This window comes from Lissotriton helveticus, chromosome 6 (assembly GCF_964261635.1).
Source record: "Lissotriton helveticus chromosome 6, aLisHel1.1, whole genome shotgun sequence".
In the NCBI taxonomy this organism is placed as follows: Eukaryota; Metazoa; Chordata; class Amphibia; order Caudata; family Salamandridae; genus Lissotriton; species Lissotriton helveticus.
Genome location: NC_136067.1, coordinates 1,369,515,722 through 1,369,537,275, shown reverse-complemented (window position 1 = coordinate 1,369,537,275; position 21,554 = coordinate 1,369,515,722). Strand labels below are relative to the sequence as shown.

General features: G+C 45.4%; 1 protein-coding gene across 1 annotated transcript in view; it reads right to left on the bottom strand.

Annotated features, from left to right (window-relative positions):
- The window catches only part of SYNJ2 (synaptojanin 2), a 724,073-nt gene that overhangs the window by 165,140 nt on the left and 537,379 nt on the right, over positions 1-21,554 (bottom strand). Inside the window, exon 17 of the mRNA XM_078649121.1 lies at positions 6,573-6,729. Within this exon, the coding sequence (XP_078505247.1) occupies positions 6,573-6,729 (157 nt within the window). The remainder of the gene's footprint in view (positions 1-6,572; positions 6,730-21,554) is intronic.

Below are 21,554 nucleotides of genomic sequence, written 5' to 3'. Positions count from 1 at the left end.
TGACCAGCTTCCTCTGGACTATACTGGATTTGATCAGCTGCATTGTGTGAATTTTAGCCCCAAAACCCAAAGAGGCAAATCAGAGCTTCTGGACCCTTGGCTGGTGTTGAGGACACTGAAAGACCTCAATAGAAATTTCAGAAGAAGTTCTGAACGTTTGGGAACTTTTAGACAGCTTTTTGGAAAAGCTCCATATGTCCACTGACCTCAACGACAAGAGTCAAACTGGCTATGTTGAACTGCGACTCGGCCTGACCATTCAGGTTTGCCCCGCTGAAAGCTTCAGAGCTCCGGGACATTTGCAACAAAGATCAGGCCTCGAGGACTCACCAAGGTATCCCGCTGCAGAAGGCTGCCATTGTCAAACTGAAATCCAGATTCACAAAGTAGATAGCTCGATGTCAAGAGAAAAAGCTCCAAGAAAGTGACTACGTCTGAAGGTAAAAACTTGACCGGGCCCTACCGCTCATCGACGCCGACCTGAGTTCCATCATGTTCGGACTGAATCTCTGACTATGTCCTGGTTCAGCGTGACCAGATACCCACGGTTGGCGCATTTCGCTTTTATGTTATGTTAATTGTATATTTATCGCGCACAGCTGCCCCAGCAAAGGGGCGTCCTGGCGCTTGGACAGACACTACAACATAACACACAATAAAAGAAAGGGGCAACTATTCAGAGACGGGAAACAAGAAGGTTTTAATCGCCTGCCTGAAGGCAAGCAGGTCGTCAAGAGCTCGAATATGGACCGGGAGTGAGTTCCAGAACCCTGCCGCAAGCACCCGGAAGGAACGGCCACCCATTCTGCACAATTTGAAACGGGGGCATACTGCCAGGTGGAGCGTCTCAGATCTCAAGGACCTTGAAGGAAAATAGGGAGTAAGTAAGTTGGCAAGTGCCGGCGGCGAAGAAAACTTCAAAATTTTAAAATCCAGACACAGCGCTTTGAACTTGATTCGCTGTCTGACCGGGAGCCAGTGTAGGGCCACGATCGTGCCAGCCACTGAACAGTGTCAGGGGAGGCCCACAATGGCACGTGCCGCGGCATTTTGAACCCTTTGTAGTCTAGAGGCCTCTGCTTGATTCATCCCTAGCATCAGCGAACTGCCGTAGTCCAGCCGGGATAGTATTGATGCCTGGACCACAAGCTGTCTAGTGGGGGGGTCAAAGTACTTTAAAACCGGCCTTATACCCCGCAGGATGCCATAGCATGTGGCCGCCACCTTCTTGGTATGATCCATGAAGGTGAGTGCAGGATCCAGCCAAATGCCTAGATTTCTGACGCCAGAGGCAGGAATCGGAATGACACCCAGCTCTGGTGGCCACCACTGATTTTAGGCGCTAGGAAGCCCATTTTTTAATTTAAGGTTTAAAAATTCATATCTTCGGTTCCCTACATTGGAATTTTGTCAATTTTATGTCATTTTATAGATAAACATCTGCTCTATAGTTATAAGTGTTGGATCTTTATTGTGTTTTGAATCTTACTTAATACTTTGTCAATATTAAATGCTTTACACACCTGTCTCCCAAGTTAAGCCTGACTGCTGGTCAGCCAAGCTACCAAGGGTTGAGCAAGGAATTGACTGTACCTCAATTGTGGTGTTATTACTAGTTGCAAGTACTTACCTACACCTACTAATAAACCACCTTTGCCTCGTATTTGGTTGAGATTCTTTTGACCACAATGAGAAGACAGAATATAGCCAACAGCAGAAAGACTAGCTATGAGCAGGTCAAAGTTGCAGATGAGAAGATCTCTATTAGGCGATGCACTGTATGGAACACAGCAATACTGCTTCCTATTTCAAACAAGAGTTGTGGGGATAGGGAAATGATGAGATTGATGACAAACCAGATTATATTTGTATAGAGGTGACTGAGTTATGTAGAAAACGAAGACCAGGCATTAAAGAGACGCCTTTGGAAATGGCTGATCTGACATTGTTTGATGATGGTTCTGTTCTTGCTTAAAAGCCTAATGTGTAGCATTGAGAGCTGCTTATTCAGGATGTTACATTTCTGAGACTTTAGAAGCATCTTTTCTGGCAAACGCAACTTCTGCACACATGGCAGAATTAGTTGGATTGACAGAGCTTGCTGCTTACCAGAGGGTTTCGATGAGATGACTTATGAAGATAGCCAGTATGGTTTTAGAGTTGTCCATGACAATGCTCAGTTATGAATGAATGGGGATTTTTGTATAGCGCGACGTTCCCTCCAAGGAGCACCTTGGCGCTTTCGGAAACCTCAGCAGAAGTATTTGCAGGGGGGAGAAGGGAGGAAAAAAAGAAAAAGTGGGGGCGGGCAGCAAGAGGATGGTAAGGGGGTCTTATTAGTGACAGTATTTGATTGTCCGGGGTGCCAAAGATCCAGGTTTTTAGGAGTTTCCTGAAAGTGGGTTTGTTACGGGTGTGCCTAAGTTGCGAAGGCAAGATGTTCAAGGCCTTTGTACTAAGTGCAGCCAAGGTTTTGCCTCCCCGGGTTTTCAACTTAAAATTGGGGATGGTGAGGAGATTTTCTGAAGTAGACCGTAGTGTTCGTTTGGTTTTGTAGGGCCAGATATTGCCTTTCAGGTATTGTGGGCCGGTTTCATTTATGGCGTTCTGAGTAATGGTTAGGACCTTGTACAGGATCCTTTTATGGATAGGTAGCCAGTGGAGAGTCTTTAGTGCCTCAGCTGAAGAGACGCGCTTTGGGAGCCCAAGTACCACCCTTGCGGCGGAGTTTTGGACTACTTGCAGTCTTTTTACCACCGTCTTATTAGTTCCTGCATATAAGCTGTTGCAGTAGTCAAGGCGCGACAGGACCAGTGCCACTGCCACGGTCTTCCTAGCATGCAGGGGAAGTAGATCGAAGAATTTTCTTAGAGTTTTTATGGTTTGAAAGCACACACCCGCCACAGTAAGTGCTTGTTTGTAAAAGGAAAGTGTGGGGTCGAATTTAATGCCTGGGGTTTTTTGTGCTGTCTACTGTGGTGGGCGGGGGGTCTGAATTTGAGGGCCACCAGAGGGTGGGATTGAAATCATTTGATTTTCCAAACAGCATGATTTCTGTTTTGGAGCTGTTGTATCGGAGATGGTTTGCTTCCATCCACTTCATAACTGCGGTAAGGCAGAGATGGAATTTTTCTTCTGCTGCGGTGGAATGTTTATCTAGAATGAGGATCAATTGAGTATCATCTGCATACGCAATTGCTTCAATATTGAAGGAGTCAATTAGTGAATGAAGAGGAGACATGTATAGGTTAAAGAGGGTCAGGCTCAGGGAGGAGCCCTGAGGGACCCCCCGAAGAAAGCAGTTTACCATCAGATTTGTAGCTGCCCAGTGTGACTGTCTGGTTTCTTTGTTCCAAGAAAGACGTTATCCAGGCAAGGGCTTTGCTGTTTATACCGACGTGTTTCAATCTATCCAACAGGATGTGATGTGAGACAGTATCGAAGGCCGCGGACAAATCCAACAGAATCAGTACTGCCTCCCTGCCCTGATCCAGTGCGAACTTGAGGGTATCTGAGGTATGGAGCAGCACTGACTCTGTTGAATGTCCCGGTCTGAAACCAGATTGTTTGGGATGTAGGATGTTTGAGCTTTCCAGAAACTCATTCAGTTGAGTGTTAACTATCTTCTCTGCAATTTTGCGCAGACAGGGGAGGAGGGAAATGGGTCTCTGATTGGAAAGAGTGGTGGGGTCCGAGAGTTTCTTTTTTTGGAGGGGTTTGACAGCGGCCGTTTTCCAAAGGTCAGGGATTTTAGCAAGTTTGAAAGTAGTGTTGATAATTTGGTTAATGACGGGGTTTACTATGTCCACTAATGAATGTGGGATTTTGGGCGGGCAAGGATCAAAAGGGGAGCCTGATTTGCAAGAGAGGATGGCCTTCCTGGATATTTCTAGGCTGATTTCTTTGAAATCCTTGAGTTCCTCTTTCGTTCCTGAGTCTGGGGCTATGTGGTGTTGGGGTGGATTGTCGGGAAAGTCTTTTTTGAGGTCCCTGATTTTGTTTTCAAAGAACACTGCGATGTCATCGCACAGTTTCTGTGACGGAGGTATTTTACATTCTAGGCTGGCCGGGTTAGTGAAGGATTTAACTATTTTAAAGATAGTTTTTTGGTTGTCTTCAGCTGCCTTGATGAGATTAGTAAAGTGCAGTTTCTTCTCGGTTTTGATTTGTAGGTGATAAGCATTGAGGGCTGTTTTGAAGCATTTCATATCTTCGACCTTATATTGTTTCCTCCATAGCTTTTCTAGTTGTCTGCACTGGGCTTTCATGGCTTTCAGTTGGGTGTGAACCACGGGGCTGATTTGTGTCTTATGATCTTAGCTTTTTTCATAGGGGCTAGGGTATTAGCTATGAGAGCATCCAATTGTTATGGTTACAAAGGGGTTTTATGACATCTTCGGGAGCCCAAATAAAAATAGTGCTTACATATTCAATTTGCTGAAGGCTGTTCAAAAGCCAAAAGAAATTGCTGTTGTAAAATATATTGCTCATGAAGCTGTAAAGGACATGGTCACACTTGGAGATAAGTATGCAGAAAAAGTAGCAATATATTGCACATTATCGGATGAGATTGCAGTACAATAGAGTGAAAGTGGAGAATTGAGAACTAATTAATTACAAAATGCAGAAAATATGACTGGCTTCTTTATGAAATCAATACAGACTTCTTTGAGCGAATTGAGGTATTTATAGGAGGATGCCCCAGAAGATGGGAAAAGAAAATGGGAAAGACTTGGCAACAAAGGGACATTATCAGTCCAAAACTTAAAAATGGCAATTGCTTGCAGAATACATCCTGTTAATGCACTGCAAGAAATGCGAGCATAAATATGTCTTGCCTGACTCAATGTTATATACCATGAGTAAATATTTGCATGTCAGGTCCCATGCAGTTAGGGATAGTCTGTTTAGAATATTTAAAACGTACTGGGAAAATACAGGATTTCGAAATGTTGCTGACGATGTTTGTAGTCGATGTCTAATATATTATCTGAATAATCAAGGCAAAAGAACAGTTATTGTTATTAATCATATTGGCAAATCAGGAGATCCATTTACAGAACGTAAACCACATTTTATTGAAAATCAGAATTGCAATGATTTGAAATACATCTTGGTAGTTATCTGCTTGTTTTCTGATTGGGTTGAGGCATACCCCACCAGGAGATCAGATAGCCCTACAGTTGCTAAACAGCTGATGAGGGAGTTAATACCTAGATCTGGCCTTCCTTCTTTTATTAAGACTGATCCTGGAACTCGTTTTAAAAATGAGATTTTGCAAATATTCTGCACAGCGTTTGAGATAAACCAAAGGGTTCATTGTAGTTATCGATTACAATCTTCAGGAATAGTGGAGAAAGCCAATGGCACTCAAGAAAAAAACTAGCAAAAATCTGGCACCCACACTTATGTACTGCTTGGGAGTGGAAGGCTGAGCACCCCCAAGCTAATCCACTATTAGCAAGTGGCCCAGCCACAACAGAGGCACCTTTTTGTACGTGGCACAAGTCAAGGTGTGAAAGAGTTGGGGACCTTTATAATCATGCAGGTCTCTGTTCTTTCAACCAGCTTAGGAATAACTTTGGGATCTTGGAGGGGGGAGAGATTGAGATATCTTCAGATTAGACACTGGGTAACGCAGGACTCTATTACACCATATACCAGTAGACCATTGTTGATGTTTAAGAACTGGCTTCTTACAAAAGAAATTACAAACGCCTGCTATAAAAATGAGAAGAGATATCACTTAAGAGATTAAAGTTTCACATGTTGGATATTACAAGGCCCAGGCATGTATACTTGTAGAGGACGTATCCTGCTAGCAATTGCCATTTTTTAGAATTTGGACAGGAATGCAAGTTTTAAGCAATATATACAGGGACAGCAAATGCATTGCACTAACTTATGTTATGACACTGCTAGTGACCTCAGAACTTTAAGCAGATTCTCCTGCATTAAGCAGTCCTCATTCTCTACTGGGATGTAAAAAGCTGATCTCTCGGCTTCTGTACACACCTTCACAGAGCACCTGGCGATTGACTTTGACAAAAGAGTTAATAGAAGATTTGGTAGTCCTTCAGACTAACTTGTGAGATTCTACTTTCACCAGCCTCTTTTCTATGTATGGTACTACATTTGGGTATTTAAAATGAAGGGGGTCGTGAATACACAATTTGAAAAAATAACTACTTTAATAAGCTAAACTTACAATGTAAGATTTAAGCTCTTCTTTTGGGGCATCCCCTTAGACACCCTTCTGTCTGCCCATTTATGTGCTAGTTATGTTCTGCCTGCCATTTATGTGATAGTTAGGTGAGGGCATTCTGAATGCAGAACCCCAAATGTGACTGTTGTGAATACTAGGGATGTGACACTGTGAGTGCATTATTCAAGGGGGCTACATTACACCAGTACGGCCTTACACCTTGCATTGAAGAAAGACCCATGTTCACGGTGCTTTGATTGCGCAGCCGATATCGGAGATTCAACATTGAAAGGTATTCAACCTACACCATTCAATGAAGTAACTTTTTATTTTATTTATAGGCTTTGGAAAATCAAACAAGTCATACCTGTTTTGTCAAATGGCAATTTTTTTCTCCACCAAAGCACTCGATCAGTCCATGCTGGGGTTCTGCATTTTTCACTTGTGTCATAGGCTTCTGAGCCAACATCATACTTGTAGGTTGGTCCAAAATGAATAGTGCCTTCATAAAAGTCTTTAAAAATCTGAAAATAATAAAATATGTCATTAATGGAAGAATCTACTTAACCCTATAGGCTTTTCAGCATTCCTAATCTTAAATCAAGGCTCCATATAGATCATGCACATCAATGACTAAACAATAGTAGTAATGTACTTTTATATGATTCTATGTGATTAAAAAACTAAAAGAACTAGCACTCTTAAAGTGGAGATGCCAATGAGGTGACTCCAATAATTACTCTTTCTACAACAGACTTGCAATATGTACAGGATCCAGACTGAATATCTTTCATTGGGCAATCCAAAACACCTGGCACGCTGGTGCCCAAGAAGATCTCCACAACTTCTTTAGTTGAACCACTTACTTTCTTACTAAACAATAATGTAGACAGTCAACAAAGTAATGCAAAATGTGTAAGACTTTTTACATCTTACACTCTGGTGGGTTACAGTACCACATTTGTGGGGGTATCCTAGGGTACAGTTGCCAACATGATACTGTTGTGAGGTTTTCGTATACAAGAATCCAACTGTAATTCTAAGTCGTTACTTTTAAAATGGGGTTAGCAGGTCCAGAGAATTCACCCATTGAGAATTGGGATTCTGGAGATAATGTCTCACTGCTCATCCATAATACAAACTTCAAGAATTTACTGGAATTATGTGCCATTGAGATGAAACTGAATGACATTTCGAATTTCATAGCTTAAGAGTTAACCAGGAGTTCAAAATATAGATTAGCAATTTGGGGCCACCCGAATGGCAGAATATGCATTATAAAATGTTAGGCAACATACTGTAACATAATGTTAACATAACTTCTGACTCAAAATCAAAAACACAAAAGATACAGGAGTGTTTCACTAATGGAGCCGTCTGTATTTCCATCTTTAGTTTGTTTGTTGTGTTTAAAATGGTATTTCAAATTATTTTTAGCTCATCTTCCACTGCTAACCAGTCCGCACCTGTAAAAATGATAAACAATAGCTCTTCTCTCCCCATTATATGCAGGGGCGGTGGGTGACATTTCAAAGTGGTGGGGAGCAAAGTGATTTGCATACAGCACCGTAGCGAGCGAGCCCGAACCCCAAAAGGAGGGGTTTCGCCCCCCCCCCCCCCCCCAGAAAAGTTTGAAAAAAAAGAAGAAAATCGTGCATTTTCAAGCAAATTTGAGAAAGCAGGAAGGTTAATAAAGCAATTGTGAAAGTGCAGTTATTACATTAATAGATGGCATAACATAGGTAGCTGCTTATTCAGTATAACCACAGAATGACCATGCAAGGTTTTACAACATATTCTAAAGCAGAACATAACAAAACGCCCACTCTGCGACGTTTCCCACTTTCACTGAGCTATGATGGACTCTCTGCCCTCCTGCACTCTATGGCACCCATGCCCTGTGCACCGTCTACCACTGCGTCACACTCCCCCATGCGCATACCACTCGGTTTGTATTTGTAACCCCATCTTCGAGCCTTCATCTGCTTTTTTATATAGCGCGAACTCGACTAGAAGGTATTGCAGCGCTTTACATGAACACCAATCACAATACACATCATTTTCGATAAACACGGGGAGATTAAGTAATTTGCCCAGAATCACAGGTTGTTGAGCCGAAGCAGAGACCCAAACCTGATTCCCCAGCTCCAAGGTCCACACAATCTATGACCTTAAGTTAACCCCTTCTGTCCCAGCACCTTGTCTGCCCCCACCAATGCTGTGCCCGTCTCCCCCATGCTTTAATGACCCCGGTCCGCACGCTAGGAACTTTGAAAAATCAGAGTGTCCTACAAAAAAACAAGTGTGGCAAATGTGCCATGCCCGTTCAGCAGGAGAATGTTTTGAGTGGTGTATGAAGCTGGTAGTGCATTTTGGAGCGCTTGAGAGGTAGCGCACTGTTATTTACAGAAAGTACATTTTCTGTTGAAATGGCAACTACATTTGCAAAGGTACAACTATTGGGAGATGGAGAGAACAAAGCAAGCACTTCAGGTCCATGCGTGGGTGGGCTGCACGGAGATGGAAAGAACAAACCAAGCACTTCAGGTCCATGCGTGGGTGGGCTGCACGGAGATGGAAAGAACAAACCAAGCACTTCAGGTCCCTGCGTGGGTGGCATGGTGGTCGTCTCTCTCTCTCTCTCTCTCTCTCTCTCTGTGGTTGCTGTCACTTTACTCTGGCTGCACACACCTGTCCTCACCTGCTCTCCAGATGTTTCCCTTTGCTGAGGTGCAGAGTGTCTTCTGAGAAGCAGGGATGTGCCTGTGTGCAGTGCTGTAACCTAGAATACTTCACTGGGTAACAGCGCAGTGGTGTTGGAGGGGAGCCCAGGTGTCTGGCCGTTGGACAGCCTGAGTCCTGCTTCCAGTGCCAGCTGTCCGATGACAGAGCCCTGCCTCACCCACACTCCGGAGCAGGGAGGTGCCAGCAGGGCAGGGGCACGGCCGGTGGGTCCCTTCAGTGGGCAGTGAGGCGGCAGGCCGGTTGCGTGGTTTGGAGTTCTTTGCCGTTTACCCCCAGTCTTGACATGCAGCTCAGCGTGAATCGTATAAAACTACAGAATAAGCTGAAATGTAGGTGAAATACCTCGAGTCATTCTGAGATCATATCAGCTTTTGGTAACAGCGCAAGAGAAGCGCCTGACGGGTCCCTCATCATCCAGACAGAGCCGGATCTGATCCTATGGACTCCAGAGGCCAAGCAAACACCACCACGAGGTCTCCACGCTAGACAGACCCACAGACCAACGTCACACGCATCAATGCTAAGAGACAGGACCGGTCATCAGGAACCGGTCCAAGTGCAGTTCAAGGACCTCAATGCTTTGTTTAGCATGATGAGGGATGCTGTACCATTGTTGCAGCCACAGGATATGGTCGTCGAATGAGATACGTTAACAACGGGTTTACACAGTCTTCTCACTTCCTGGCACTTTGCGCATGCACATTAGTAGGTTTACAAACATTCGTGCGGTATTTCGAGTCTCACTTTTGCAGTGTCACGCGCCCACGCACAAGAAGGCCGTGGAGCACGCGCCTGTCACACTCCCAGGGCACTTGGATAATGTGACCCACAGAGGTGCCAGGATCACACAGTGTGTTCGCAGGGTAACCGGGAACCATCTAGAATAGCAAGACGCCACTGAGCCCTGGCTGTTCCTGACGCAGGGTGGCTCTCTCGCTGGACACAAGATGTCCTGGTGTGACACAACCGTGCTCTTCTCTCAAACTCCAGCAGAACTGCTGGTTCAAACCACTAGGGCGTGAGGGACCTCCTAACCTCACGCACAGCACCAAACTCACGCCTCTCAGGCCACGCCTCTCACCTGCAAACCCCCCCCCCACCCCATGCACCACAAACCGAGTAGCTGCTTGCGCGAGAACTTGAGGGTGAGGAAAGCACTATACACACCCCCCCCCCCGCCTTCAAGGCCCTACAAGGTGGGACCCGTCCTCGCATATCCAAACCTAGCCGTTCCCGTTCACCTGTAGCGCTTCGAAGCGTCCAGTATCTGGCATACGCGCTACAAAGACAATTAACCTAGAACTGGCACAGGCTCTGAACAACGCAGCTCTGGCAGAGCGATTGAGACACCCCAGAGGTCTGGCAGAGGGATTGGGACACCCCAGAGGTCAGTCAAACAAAACAGAGTGAGAGAACTCCTCAGCCCCCCTGAGCGAGGACTGTCAACCCCCCTCCCCCCCATTCCGGCCTTCACCCCCACCACTCCCCTCCCTGTCGCGAGACAGCACGGAGGGCAATCCGAGAGAAACATACATTCCCGGAGGGTTCACAAAAGGTGAGGTCTATTAGACAGAAAGAGACTGAGAGCCGATAGAGACACATAGGGGGTCTGCAGGAGGGATTAAGACACACACCTCTGCTTGGGTCAAAGTGTCACGCGGGGCTAAGAGACAGACACGCCTAGTGCTAAGTTAGAAGAAGAATTGACGCCAAGGACTGTTCTAGAAAGAGACACCCTGAGCTGTTAGAGGACAGACATATGGTGAAGGAGAAGCGGCCAGCGCTCTGCGAGAGAGACAGGCGGACACACAGGCCTGTGTGAGAGAGAGGCTCAAAGAGACACCCTGAGCTGTTAGAGGACAGACATACTCCCTTCCCGGGGTTCCTTGTACTGTGGGGTACGTCGTCACCAGAGGCGTCAGTCCTATAACAAGTTTGACCCTCAAGCCCCAGCTGTGAGCAGCTTTCATCCCTCCAAGCCCGCCCGCCTGCCCCTGCACTAGCTCCCTTCCTGCCCCGAGCTACCTCCTACACGAATGCTCTAATCCAAAACACAAAACACCGTAAAATTACAGCGCAGCCAGCTAATATAATCTCTGAACAACTTACCTGTTTATACCACGCGTCTGGAGCACACGAAAGAGACGCCGACCGCGACAGAGGCAGAGGCAGAGCTCTTCCTTGACAGGATGTCCCCACCCCCCCACGCGCGGCATCAAATGATGGATGCTGCGCGGTGGACCAGCCAATCCTGGCGCTGCATGCAGCGCCAGGATTGGCTAAGGGGGCACATTTGCTGCTCGCCCTGTCGCCCTTTGGAAACCCGGGCTGTGGCAGCAAATCAGCACCCCTGGGACCCGCTGGGGAACTTACAGTGCGCATGCTTGAGAAAGTTGCCAACTTTCCCAAGCATGCGCACTGTAAGTTCCCCAGCGGGACTGTCACTGCGCACTACGGTCTGCTGCAGCCTGAGTGTGGACTGTCACTCAAGCTGCAGCAGGCCACCCCCCCTGCGCAATTCCCGCCGGCGGCTGTATTTTATTTAGAAGATACTAGGATTGTGGCCGGCGGCCGTGATGCGGGTCCATGGTGGCTGGTGGGGCTACGCCCCTACCCCCCAATGGACGCACCGCTGCTGATTATATGATATATATATATATATATATATATATATATATATATATATATATACACATACACACACACACATGTATATATACACATAGATATATGTGTATATATGTATACAAATATATATATATATATTCACACACATTCAAACACATGTATGTGTTTTCACAGAAAAAAATCAAAGGTTACACCTTTGTTAAAGTTAGGTTATAGTTATTGTGACTACCAACACAATGTATGGAGGTGTACAAATTATAATAATTTGAATTGCTCAATCTTGTATAGGTTAAGTTTTGTTTGTATAGAAAGCAAAAAATATTTTACAGTTATGCAAAGGTGGTGCGTAAATTATAAATTTAAGGTATGAATATAACTTTGGCATTTTTAATGTACGAGTAGTTTACGTTTTGTTTGTATATTAAGAATAAATCATGTTTCCCTGACCTTTGTTTTTTACAGTGAATTACAAAATAACATATATAAAAACGTTTTTCAAATCGACTTCAGTGTTGAATGGAGTTTCGTTAATTTAAGTGTCGTACAGTAGGTGAGGAAGAGTATCATAGCGTAGTATCAGAGTGGAGTGGCGTAGTGTACAAAAGTGTTGCAGGGGTGTGTTGTATAGTACAGTGACGTGGAGTTCACTAGAGTGGGCAGGCGTAGCATAGTCAAGTAAACTGTTATAAAATGGAGTAGTGTCAGTACGGTGAAGGGGTGTGCTGTAGAGTGCTGGGAAGTGTTGCAGAGTAGAGTGTTGTACAGTGGAGCATAGGGGTATAGAGTGGAGTACAGTGTGGTATAGTGGCACAGAGGGTAGCAGAGTCTTTTAGAGTGGAACTGCATAGAGTGGAGTAGAGTGTGGCAGAGTGGAGCAGTGAACAGTAGAGTGTAGTACTGTGCCACAGAGTGGAGTAAAATGTGGTAGAGTGGAATTGAGTGAAGTGGACTGGCGTCGCATATAGTAGAGACAAGTGTTGTAGAGTGGAGTGATGTGTTGTAGAATGGAGTGGTGTGTGGTACCGTGGAGTGGGCAGGCATTTTTTACAGTGCTGGAAAGTGTCATACAGTGGAGTTTAGTGCTGCAGAGTGAATACAGTGTTGTACAGTGGAGTGGAATAGAGCACGGTACAGTATGGTAGAATGGAGTGACTTAGACTGTCAGAGCTGAGTAGCATACAGCAGCGTGGAGTGAAGTACAGAACAGTGGAGTCGTGTGTCAGAATAGAGTATAGTTAAGTGGGTGGAGTGGCATAAAGGGATTTGTCGTGGAGTAGAGAGTCATACAGTTGTATAGAGCAGCAGAGCGCTGTACACTGACAGGAGTCAGTTGTGCAGTGGAGTGCTAAAGAGTGCAGTATAGTGTGGAATAGAAGGGATGTAGACTGTTGTTGAGTGGAGTGCAGTGTCATTGAGCAGAGTATAATGGAGTTGGGTAGAGTGGAGTGGCATACACTGGAATAGCATATAGTTGAGTGGCGTAGTGAGGAGTAAAGTTGAGTGGTGTAGCATGGAGTTGAGTGGCGAAGAATATAATAGCATGGAGTGGAGTAGCATGGAGTTACGTACAATGGAATAGCATAGAGTGGAGTAGAGTTAAATAGCGAAGAGTGGGGTGGAGTGGCATACAGTGGAATAGCATACAACCTCGTTCCTCCTAATGGTTATAGAACTCTGTGTCTTGCAATATCCTTACAATGTATGGCAGGGCTACTTTATCCATAAGGTATATCTTTTTTTCAAATGGGAGATGGTTTTCAAAATAGAGCTTGCAGGCAGCTGAGGATGTGCATTAAGCCACGTTCAACGATCACATACAGGGGTCAAAAGCGAAGTTATAAATGGTGCAGCTGGTGCAGTGGCACCGATGCTCAAACTGGAGGGGTTCCATTGTCCCTTAATGAAAAAGCTTTCTTTTTTTACCTAATAAAACAGGAGTTTGTCCTTTCATGTGTTTGAGCCCATGGCATCCTAAATGCGCCAATCACTGGGGTGGTGGAGCTGCTGCCCTTTGAGGATGGTGAGTCACAGACTAGCTCAAGTACACCATTTTGCAGCTTCTCAGTTCTGAACGCAAGATAAAATCACAAGGAAGAGTACAAATGAATAAAGCATGTGATTATGAAATACAGTTAAAGAGGCGTCTTTATCTGCTTGAAAAGACATGACAAGAAAGATGACAAGCAATATAATAGAACAGAGCGGCGCTGAGAAAAGTGGTTCTGCAGCAGCGGTGTGACGCATTGAATACTTGCACACCTTTTAGCTGCCTGATATGTCTTGATTATGGGGTGTAAACTCTAGATACAAACCTGTAAAACAGGCGAGTGGGATGGAAATGAACGCAGATAACAGTTTATTCCAAGTACTGAGGAATGGGATGGGGCTTAATGCCGACTGAGACGTAACAATACCCCCCGCAGTGGAGGGGGAGCTCACCTCCAAAGGGGGGGGGGCTCGGGCACTGTGCATGGGCAGCAGGCCCCTGGGCTGGGAGCTCCTAACTGGGCGAGGAGCGTGCGCCCCCCTCCTCAAATTTTGTTAAACCACCGACTTAGTGCCTAGGGCAGAGCTATCAATAGTGTAGCAGGTGCAGTTACAGAGAGGTCCTGGGTATGAAGGGCCCTCTGCACCTCAGATATGCCTGTATATTATTACAGAACTAGTGGCATGGTGGGTGGGCCATTTTTCACACTTGCCCTTGCCCATGGCACTCTTGATACGCCACAGATTAATGGCACAGCAAGCGTAGCCATGTTTACTAGCACAGGAACAAGTTCATCCAGGGCTCTATCAGAGTTTACAGAAACCTTCTATTACTTGATACTAGGGCTTCCATCTTTAATTGTGCTGACGGTGCTTTCTAAAAGTAGTGGTGTTTATAGAATGAACAGAATATATGTGTTCAGAGAACCACCTAATAAATTGCGTTGCACTGTCTCCAGCATTTATCCAGATGTTCTAGAAATGTTTTTTGGTTTGTTTGTGGAAATATATAAATTGTAAACCAACCTGTAATGATATATATGTTTACATTTATTCCCTCAAGGTACAAGTCCTCCAGTCGTCCTTTCACTGGCTCTTTTATACTTTCCGACTGCCGTGTGGGCTACTTAGCATCAAGTGCTGTTCTGGGGTAGCCTGTCAGAACAACATGTAGGTGTATAGATTTGCATGCCCATTTGAATTGCGTCGAACCTTTCAAACTTGAAGAATCTCCAGGCTTCTAACTCATTGTTGTGAAATCTGGATTTCTAGGATTTTTAAAAAATCTTTTTAATAATTTTACAACAATTAGAGTCACATGCATTCTCCATTTGGCATTACGAATAGTTGTACATTGTTTCATTTCAATAATTGAGGTGAGAATGGTTACAATCATAATATGCCTAAATCTCGCTCTCCCACTTGTCCCATGTCCATGTCCACTGATTGGGATACACACAGGTTACCACGATGTACGTTCCATTTGCCCCATTTCTTATCCCATTTCCTCGGACACCCCCGTGTCTGTAAGACCAGGTAAAGCTGTTGTAAGGGCGTGCCTAACTTGCAGATACCGGAATACCTGCCCTTGGGCCATGTCGTATTTTTCTCTGAGCTCCTCAAACCTACGGATTGAGCCCTTTTTTACAAAATCCCCCACCATAGAAATTCCTATAGTATCCCACTTATCAAAGCCAGGTTGGTGACACAGGTGTCACAGTTCCTGTGTATACCACAGGGGCGCAGCTTTTGTGAGAACATTTGACCATCCCAGCCGGAGTTTGCCTGATGCCAGATTGTTATAGTGTGAGATGTGGGCCCACAATATCGCCCCTTAATTACTTTTGAATACAATGCCTCCAAATATCCCATAAGGTCAGTTTGATATTTGTCCAGCAAATAAGCTGCATCTATAGGGGAACGATAGATCCAGTGATTGACTACCAACAGTTGTGATGCCCAATATTAGAGCCTGATGTCTGGGAGGGCAATACCCCCATCGTACCACCCCTTTGTCAACTTTCTCATCCACCGAGCCATAGAAGTGTCTGGACTTCGTTCTCTATTCCTGAAAAATAGGCGGCTGGGACCCGGTTCGGACAGTTCTGAAGGATGTAGAGAAAGCACCAACAAAAGAGGTAAGGACCACCAATGCTGAACATCTGCACGCAGTCGGGCCAGTGGGGGTACGAGATTGAGTTCATAAATAAGGTGCGGATCCGGAGTCATATATATTACGAGATATCAGAAGCCATCTGTAGCCACCTCTACTTTGCAGTCTGCAGGGAGTCACAGAAACGGGCCTTGGAGCACAAATAACACCGACTTGCTCCAGTTGATGGCATACCCAGAATACTTCCCAAAGTTTGTGAAAATATTTAACACCCCATGAATAGACCGATACGGGGAGGCAAGGTAGAGCAGGATATCATCGGTGTATAGGGATATTCGATCGTCGTGCCCTTCCGCCCATTTCAGGCACCTCACCATTACATCCCGCTGCACCCAAGCAGCTAGCGATTCCAACATGAGGGAAAAAATCAAGGGGGACGGAGGACAACCCTGTCGAGTGCCTCTTTGTAATGAGAATGTTTGCGACGTATAGTTGTTGACTCGTACTTACCCAGCCCAAAAACTTCGGGCCTAAGCCCATTCCCTTCAGGACTTCAAATAGGTACGGCTACTCGATAGAATCAAATGCCATGGAGGAATCCAGGGACAATACCACTGCATCCTCCTCTATGAATTCACGGCGCGCAATTACATTGTGGAGACGCCGAATATTTAGTGTCGTGTTTCTTCCTGGCATAAAGCCAGACTGGTCCGGATGGACCAATGAGGAGATGACTGTGACCAGTCGCGAGGCAAGTACTTTCGCTAGAATTTTAGCTTCTACATTAATTAGCTAAATCTGTCTATATGAGCCGCAGCTATCAGCTGGCTTCCCTGGCTAACGAATCATGACTATGGATGCCAGGCATTGATCCTCCTGCAGGATCCCCTTTTCGTAACTTTCATTGTACGCAGCTCGTAGGTGCGGGGCTACATGGGTGGCCACTATTTTTAGAAATTCATTGGGAGTCCTGTTGGGTCCCATCGCCTTTCCTGACTGGATATGACTTATGGCCTTCTGGATCTCCTCGTCCTTCAAGTCCTCGTCTAGGGTGTCCTTGTCGGTGTCAATAGCGTCTGTATGTCACTATCAGAAAGGAATTGGCGGGAGTCTTTTACCGAGTATGTAGTAGAGGGGGAGTAGATTTGCTCTGAGTGATTTGCAAAGACTTCCGGTATGACCCCTGGATGTGTGATCTGGGTGCTGTCATTGAGAACCAGTCTTGGCAACCACCTCTCACCTTGATCTCTTTTCTCTAACCCGGCCTGGGTTTTCCCGCCCTGTCCCCCAATTCATATAGCCTAGGCTGAGTGTGGAGGAGATTGACCATCGCTTGTTTTCTAGCCCTGATCTTATATTCGTCCTGTTTAAGTGTAAGGCGATGGAGAGTGTCCTCTGAAGGCGCCTTGGTGTTTTCGACTTCCAATTGCTGGAGTTTGCTTTCCAGTTGGAGTAACTGCTGGCATCTCTTGTTAATATACCCCGTTTTAAGAGACAATGTCAGTCCCTTCAGAACTACTTTAAAAGCTTCCCATATGGTTAGTGCAAAATCAACGGAACCTACATTTTCTTTAAAATAGTTAATGGTCTGCGTTTATAGTTCCTCTTTAATATCAGGGATTTTTAAGAGCCAGGGATTGAGGGTGATCGTGGTCCACGGTTGGTAGTAACTGTGTGTAAATTCGACCCACACCGAACAGTGATCAGAAATACCCCTCGGCAGGGCACGAGGATTGCAAAAGTGGCCAATCGAGGCTGTATATGTTAGAAAATAGTCAATGCGGGATGAGATCTTGTGTGTGTTAGAAAAGTACGTATATTGGGCGCCATCGGACTGCAACGTACGCCAGACATCGGTCAGTCCCATAGCGGTGGTAAAGTCTTTCATTAACACATTCGATCTTGCCCTCGGCCTTTGTGGGTGTCTATCTCTTTTAGGATTTATTTTTAACCACGAGTCCTTTTCAAGTCTTTCCAATTACATGAACCGGTTAGTAAAAAGTCATCCACCCCCTCCACTTCGCAGGAGGTGATAGTCTAAGACTAAGTATTTTGCAGTGTTCTCTCCACTCCCAAACAAGATTTCCACAGTGTTGCTAATTTACAGTCTTATTAGCAAAGAGGTCTATTTACAAGGGTGCGGTCAAAGTGGGTATGGAGGAGAATACAGCAGACCTCCCACCGCTCCTCTGATCCTCTTTCCAATTGTTTTGGATCAGACTTATTATCAGGAAGGGCCTCATTAAGGGTACCCCAGTATTTGGTTTGCAATTTACCCAGTATGGTATTATCTTCCTTAATGCAGGAATACTGTATGTTTCCTTTTTTCTAAGCTTCAAAAGTGAGAATTTGCGATATCTTGTACGTATCATTCGTATTACTGCACTAGTTGTAGTTCCGATTTGGGCACAAACTTCTCGGGATCCCGCTGGTTCCCCCTGCCACAGGATTGTGCTTATGTTTAGTTCTATTATAGAAGCAATTTCCTTAATAATATCTTGCGTAAAGGGCAGGGAGCCAAGCCCGACAAATCAGGGTCTTCCAAAAGTGAAACAACAATCTCTATCCTGTTTGCTAGAATTTGTGTGTGAAGATCTTACCATCTGGGTTTGTACATTCAATTGGTTGATAGGGCATCCTCTGCTTAAGATTCTTATTGGTTTTATGGATTAACATAATATCTATTTCTCCCTCTTTTGCTACAAAGGCATCGTATAGTTGGACCAAGGGTCCCGATTTGTAAGAAGATAACAGTCTACCCATCTGGATTAACGCTTTGGTTTCATGCTGTTCACTGCTGCATTGATGTGCTCTAATTCAATAGGGTGGTTTGGGTCTTCTCTTTTTTTTTTCTTATGGGCAATGCAGGTAATAAATTATCTAATGGATATTCTGTGCTTTCTTCTCTTGACTCAGGGTCTTTACTATATAATTGTGGATACAATTATGGACAGAGGTATGGTTTCTGTCGTTTATCCCTCCCCATCTTTCACTTCTTAGCTTGAATTGCCCCCATCTAGGCTCAGTTATGATGGGTTTGAAGCCCTGTTGCTAGAATCTTGCCATATATATTTCCCTTTTTAGTGAACATTTGACCAGCAACACAATAATTCGAGTTCTGGTCTGGTTATGTTAAGTATATATATATATATATATGTTTTTTCACCCTGTTCCTTTTTTCATAAACTACTCACAGAACTATTATTTTTACTCTGAGCTTCCATTTCTGACAGCGGTGTGCAGCCTTTTCCCCACTATTCTGAATTCTTCTCTTCTGAGGACGAATATAGCAATAAATATCCCACTGATATTTGCTTTGAGTGTATTCCATTTTGCGGCTTTCGTCGAGGTAGGCCCAAGAAGTGGGATAGGATTTGGGGTCAGTGGAATTCGTATCGTGGAGAGATTTGTGTCCCTCCCCTTGCAGAACCCCCCGATACTACCAGCTCTCCTTGACTGTTCGTTCCAGTATTTTTGATTTTCTATTTACTGTGAAATGTTGTTTGCTCTTGGTCCCCGCTCCCCATCTCTATGATTTTCTGATGCCTGCTTTTCGTTTTCTCCCTCATGCCACACGTAGCGGCCCTTTTATTGACACCTTTGCCTCGACTCTTTTTCTTGTGGGGTTTTTTGTTTGTTGTTTGTATGTAATAAAATATAAGAACCTTTTATTTATCCTCATCTGCCAATTACTCCGAACCACATCATGCCTCTACGCTGCCGAACCCTCGGGTTGTCGGCTGATGAGCTGTGTACTGATTTATTATTTTTGCTTTGCATTGTTGACCGGCCTTGGTGGTTGTACGTCTGTATCTGACATTATTTATAAAATAAAGGTTTTAAAAAACAAAAACAAAAAAACATGTGTACCCGCATATATGTTCTATTTCTGCTAATGAAGGCACCGATACAAAGTGTGATATATTTTGACACATCCACCACCGCAAATGTTGCAAGGAAGCTTCCCCACCACTCACCTTTAGTGAAATCAGAGAGTGAATCTGGAAAATCTATGAGGAACTGATGTCCTGCGGGCACGTATAGGTTAGCAAACTTAATTATTTTTTCTTGCATGATGTATTTAACAATTAGGCATACATGCCAACATTATTTTCTCCGTTGACTTCTATTGGAGCATAGGCCATTTCAGGCAGGAGACAGCCAAAATAAAGCCATTATTGGCTTGAAAGAAAATCAGGAGTCTTCCACCTGAATAGGGTCTATTGGCATTTATCAATTGATATTCTTTTTCCCCCCCTTATTCATGGAATCGATGTCTGTTTGCAAAATAAGATAGTTATGCTCTCCTCTATAGGAGTGGTTGAGGCAGAGAACTCTGTGGCATTGTCAAGATGCTGCGTTCGAGCGGTCGGTCTGAGTAAGTTTTATCCCCTGAATGAACACGCTTAAGATACTTCGGGCCAACAGTACTAAGCATTTTAACAGCCACAAATGCTCTAATTTGGCATTACTATGCTTTTTCTTATCTACTAATCTTGTTTTAGCAGCCAGAAAAACGTTTAAAATGGGATTACAACATTGAGCGATTTGTCTGGCGAGACCAGTGGGCTTGATTGAGCTGTGAACTTACCTATAGAGACCCAGTGGAGGGGGGACTGGGTATCCCCGAGCTCCTGGCTTACTGGCGGGCGGCTCCGATGAGGGCGCTAGTTGAGTGGTCGCGCCCTGAATCTGAGAAGCACTGGTTGTTTATGGACAGGTCCTTCGCTGGCCAGCCTTTATGGGAAATTCCTGTTCTCTCGCGTGTGGGACGCCCTCGCAATTTGTACCTCTCCGAGGTAACTCGACCCACACTGTTGGCATGGGATAAGACTGCAACAACCAGGGTCCTCACGACATTCCCATCCCCTATCACGCCCATCGCACAGAACCCAGACTTTACTCCTGGCCTCGACCCCGGGGAATTCCACCACTGGACGACGGAGGCCTGCCGCTCCATAGGCCATTTTTTTGACCTCTCGGGACCGCACCCTTTCGCTGAGTTCCGCACTGATCATGGAATTCCCGAAACGGAACGTTACCGATATCTACAGATCAGGCACTGGGTGCTCCACAGGGAAGTAAGGGAGGGTGAGGAGAGGCTTCTCACTCCGTTTGAGAAATGGTTACTAACAGGACACAGCAACGCACAACTGACATCGGACTTGTACAAATTCACTCGAAGCACCTTGGACATTAGGAAGTCCCCGGGCAGCTGCGCTCGGAGGGGGAGTTGGGCAGGGAACTCACACAGAAGGAAAGGAAGGATATTTATTACCGGGCGCGCCGCACGGCACGCAATGTTGCCTCTATTGAAACGGCCACTAAACTGGCCACCTATTGGTATTTAACTCCGGTGACGCTTCATAGGGGGTAATCCTTCGTGTAGCCCGCTGTGCTGGCGAGCCTGCGATTCACCGGGCACCCTCACCCACCTATTATGGGAATGCCTCTCCCTGGGGGACATATTGGCAACAAATTCTGGACGAGGTAGAGTCTCACTGTGATACCCAGATTCCTAGATTTCCGGTTTGCGTCCTTCTGGGCCTCCCCAACGCCATCACCTTCCCTCTTACGTCTAGGAGGGGTTAACAAATGGCACTGGCCTTGGGCGCGGCCATCCAAACCATCCTGACGCACTGGGGTACCAAGACAGTCCCTACACGGCTAGGCTGATTTTATAGATTATGGACCATTTTAGGTATGGAGAAGATTTCCCTCTCCTTGACCAATCCCGTGGCTTCTTTTCATTAGTTGAGGGCGCCCTTCCTCGCACTATTGACATCAGAATTTACGGAGCTCACCTCCCCAAATACCTCAGACGTTTGAGACTTGCGGATCCTCCTTCACCGCCTGCCCCCACTGCGTCCGCCACTT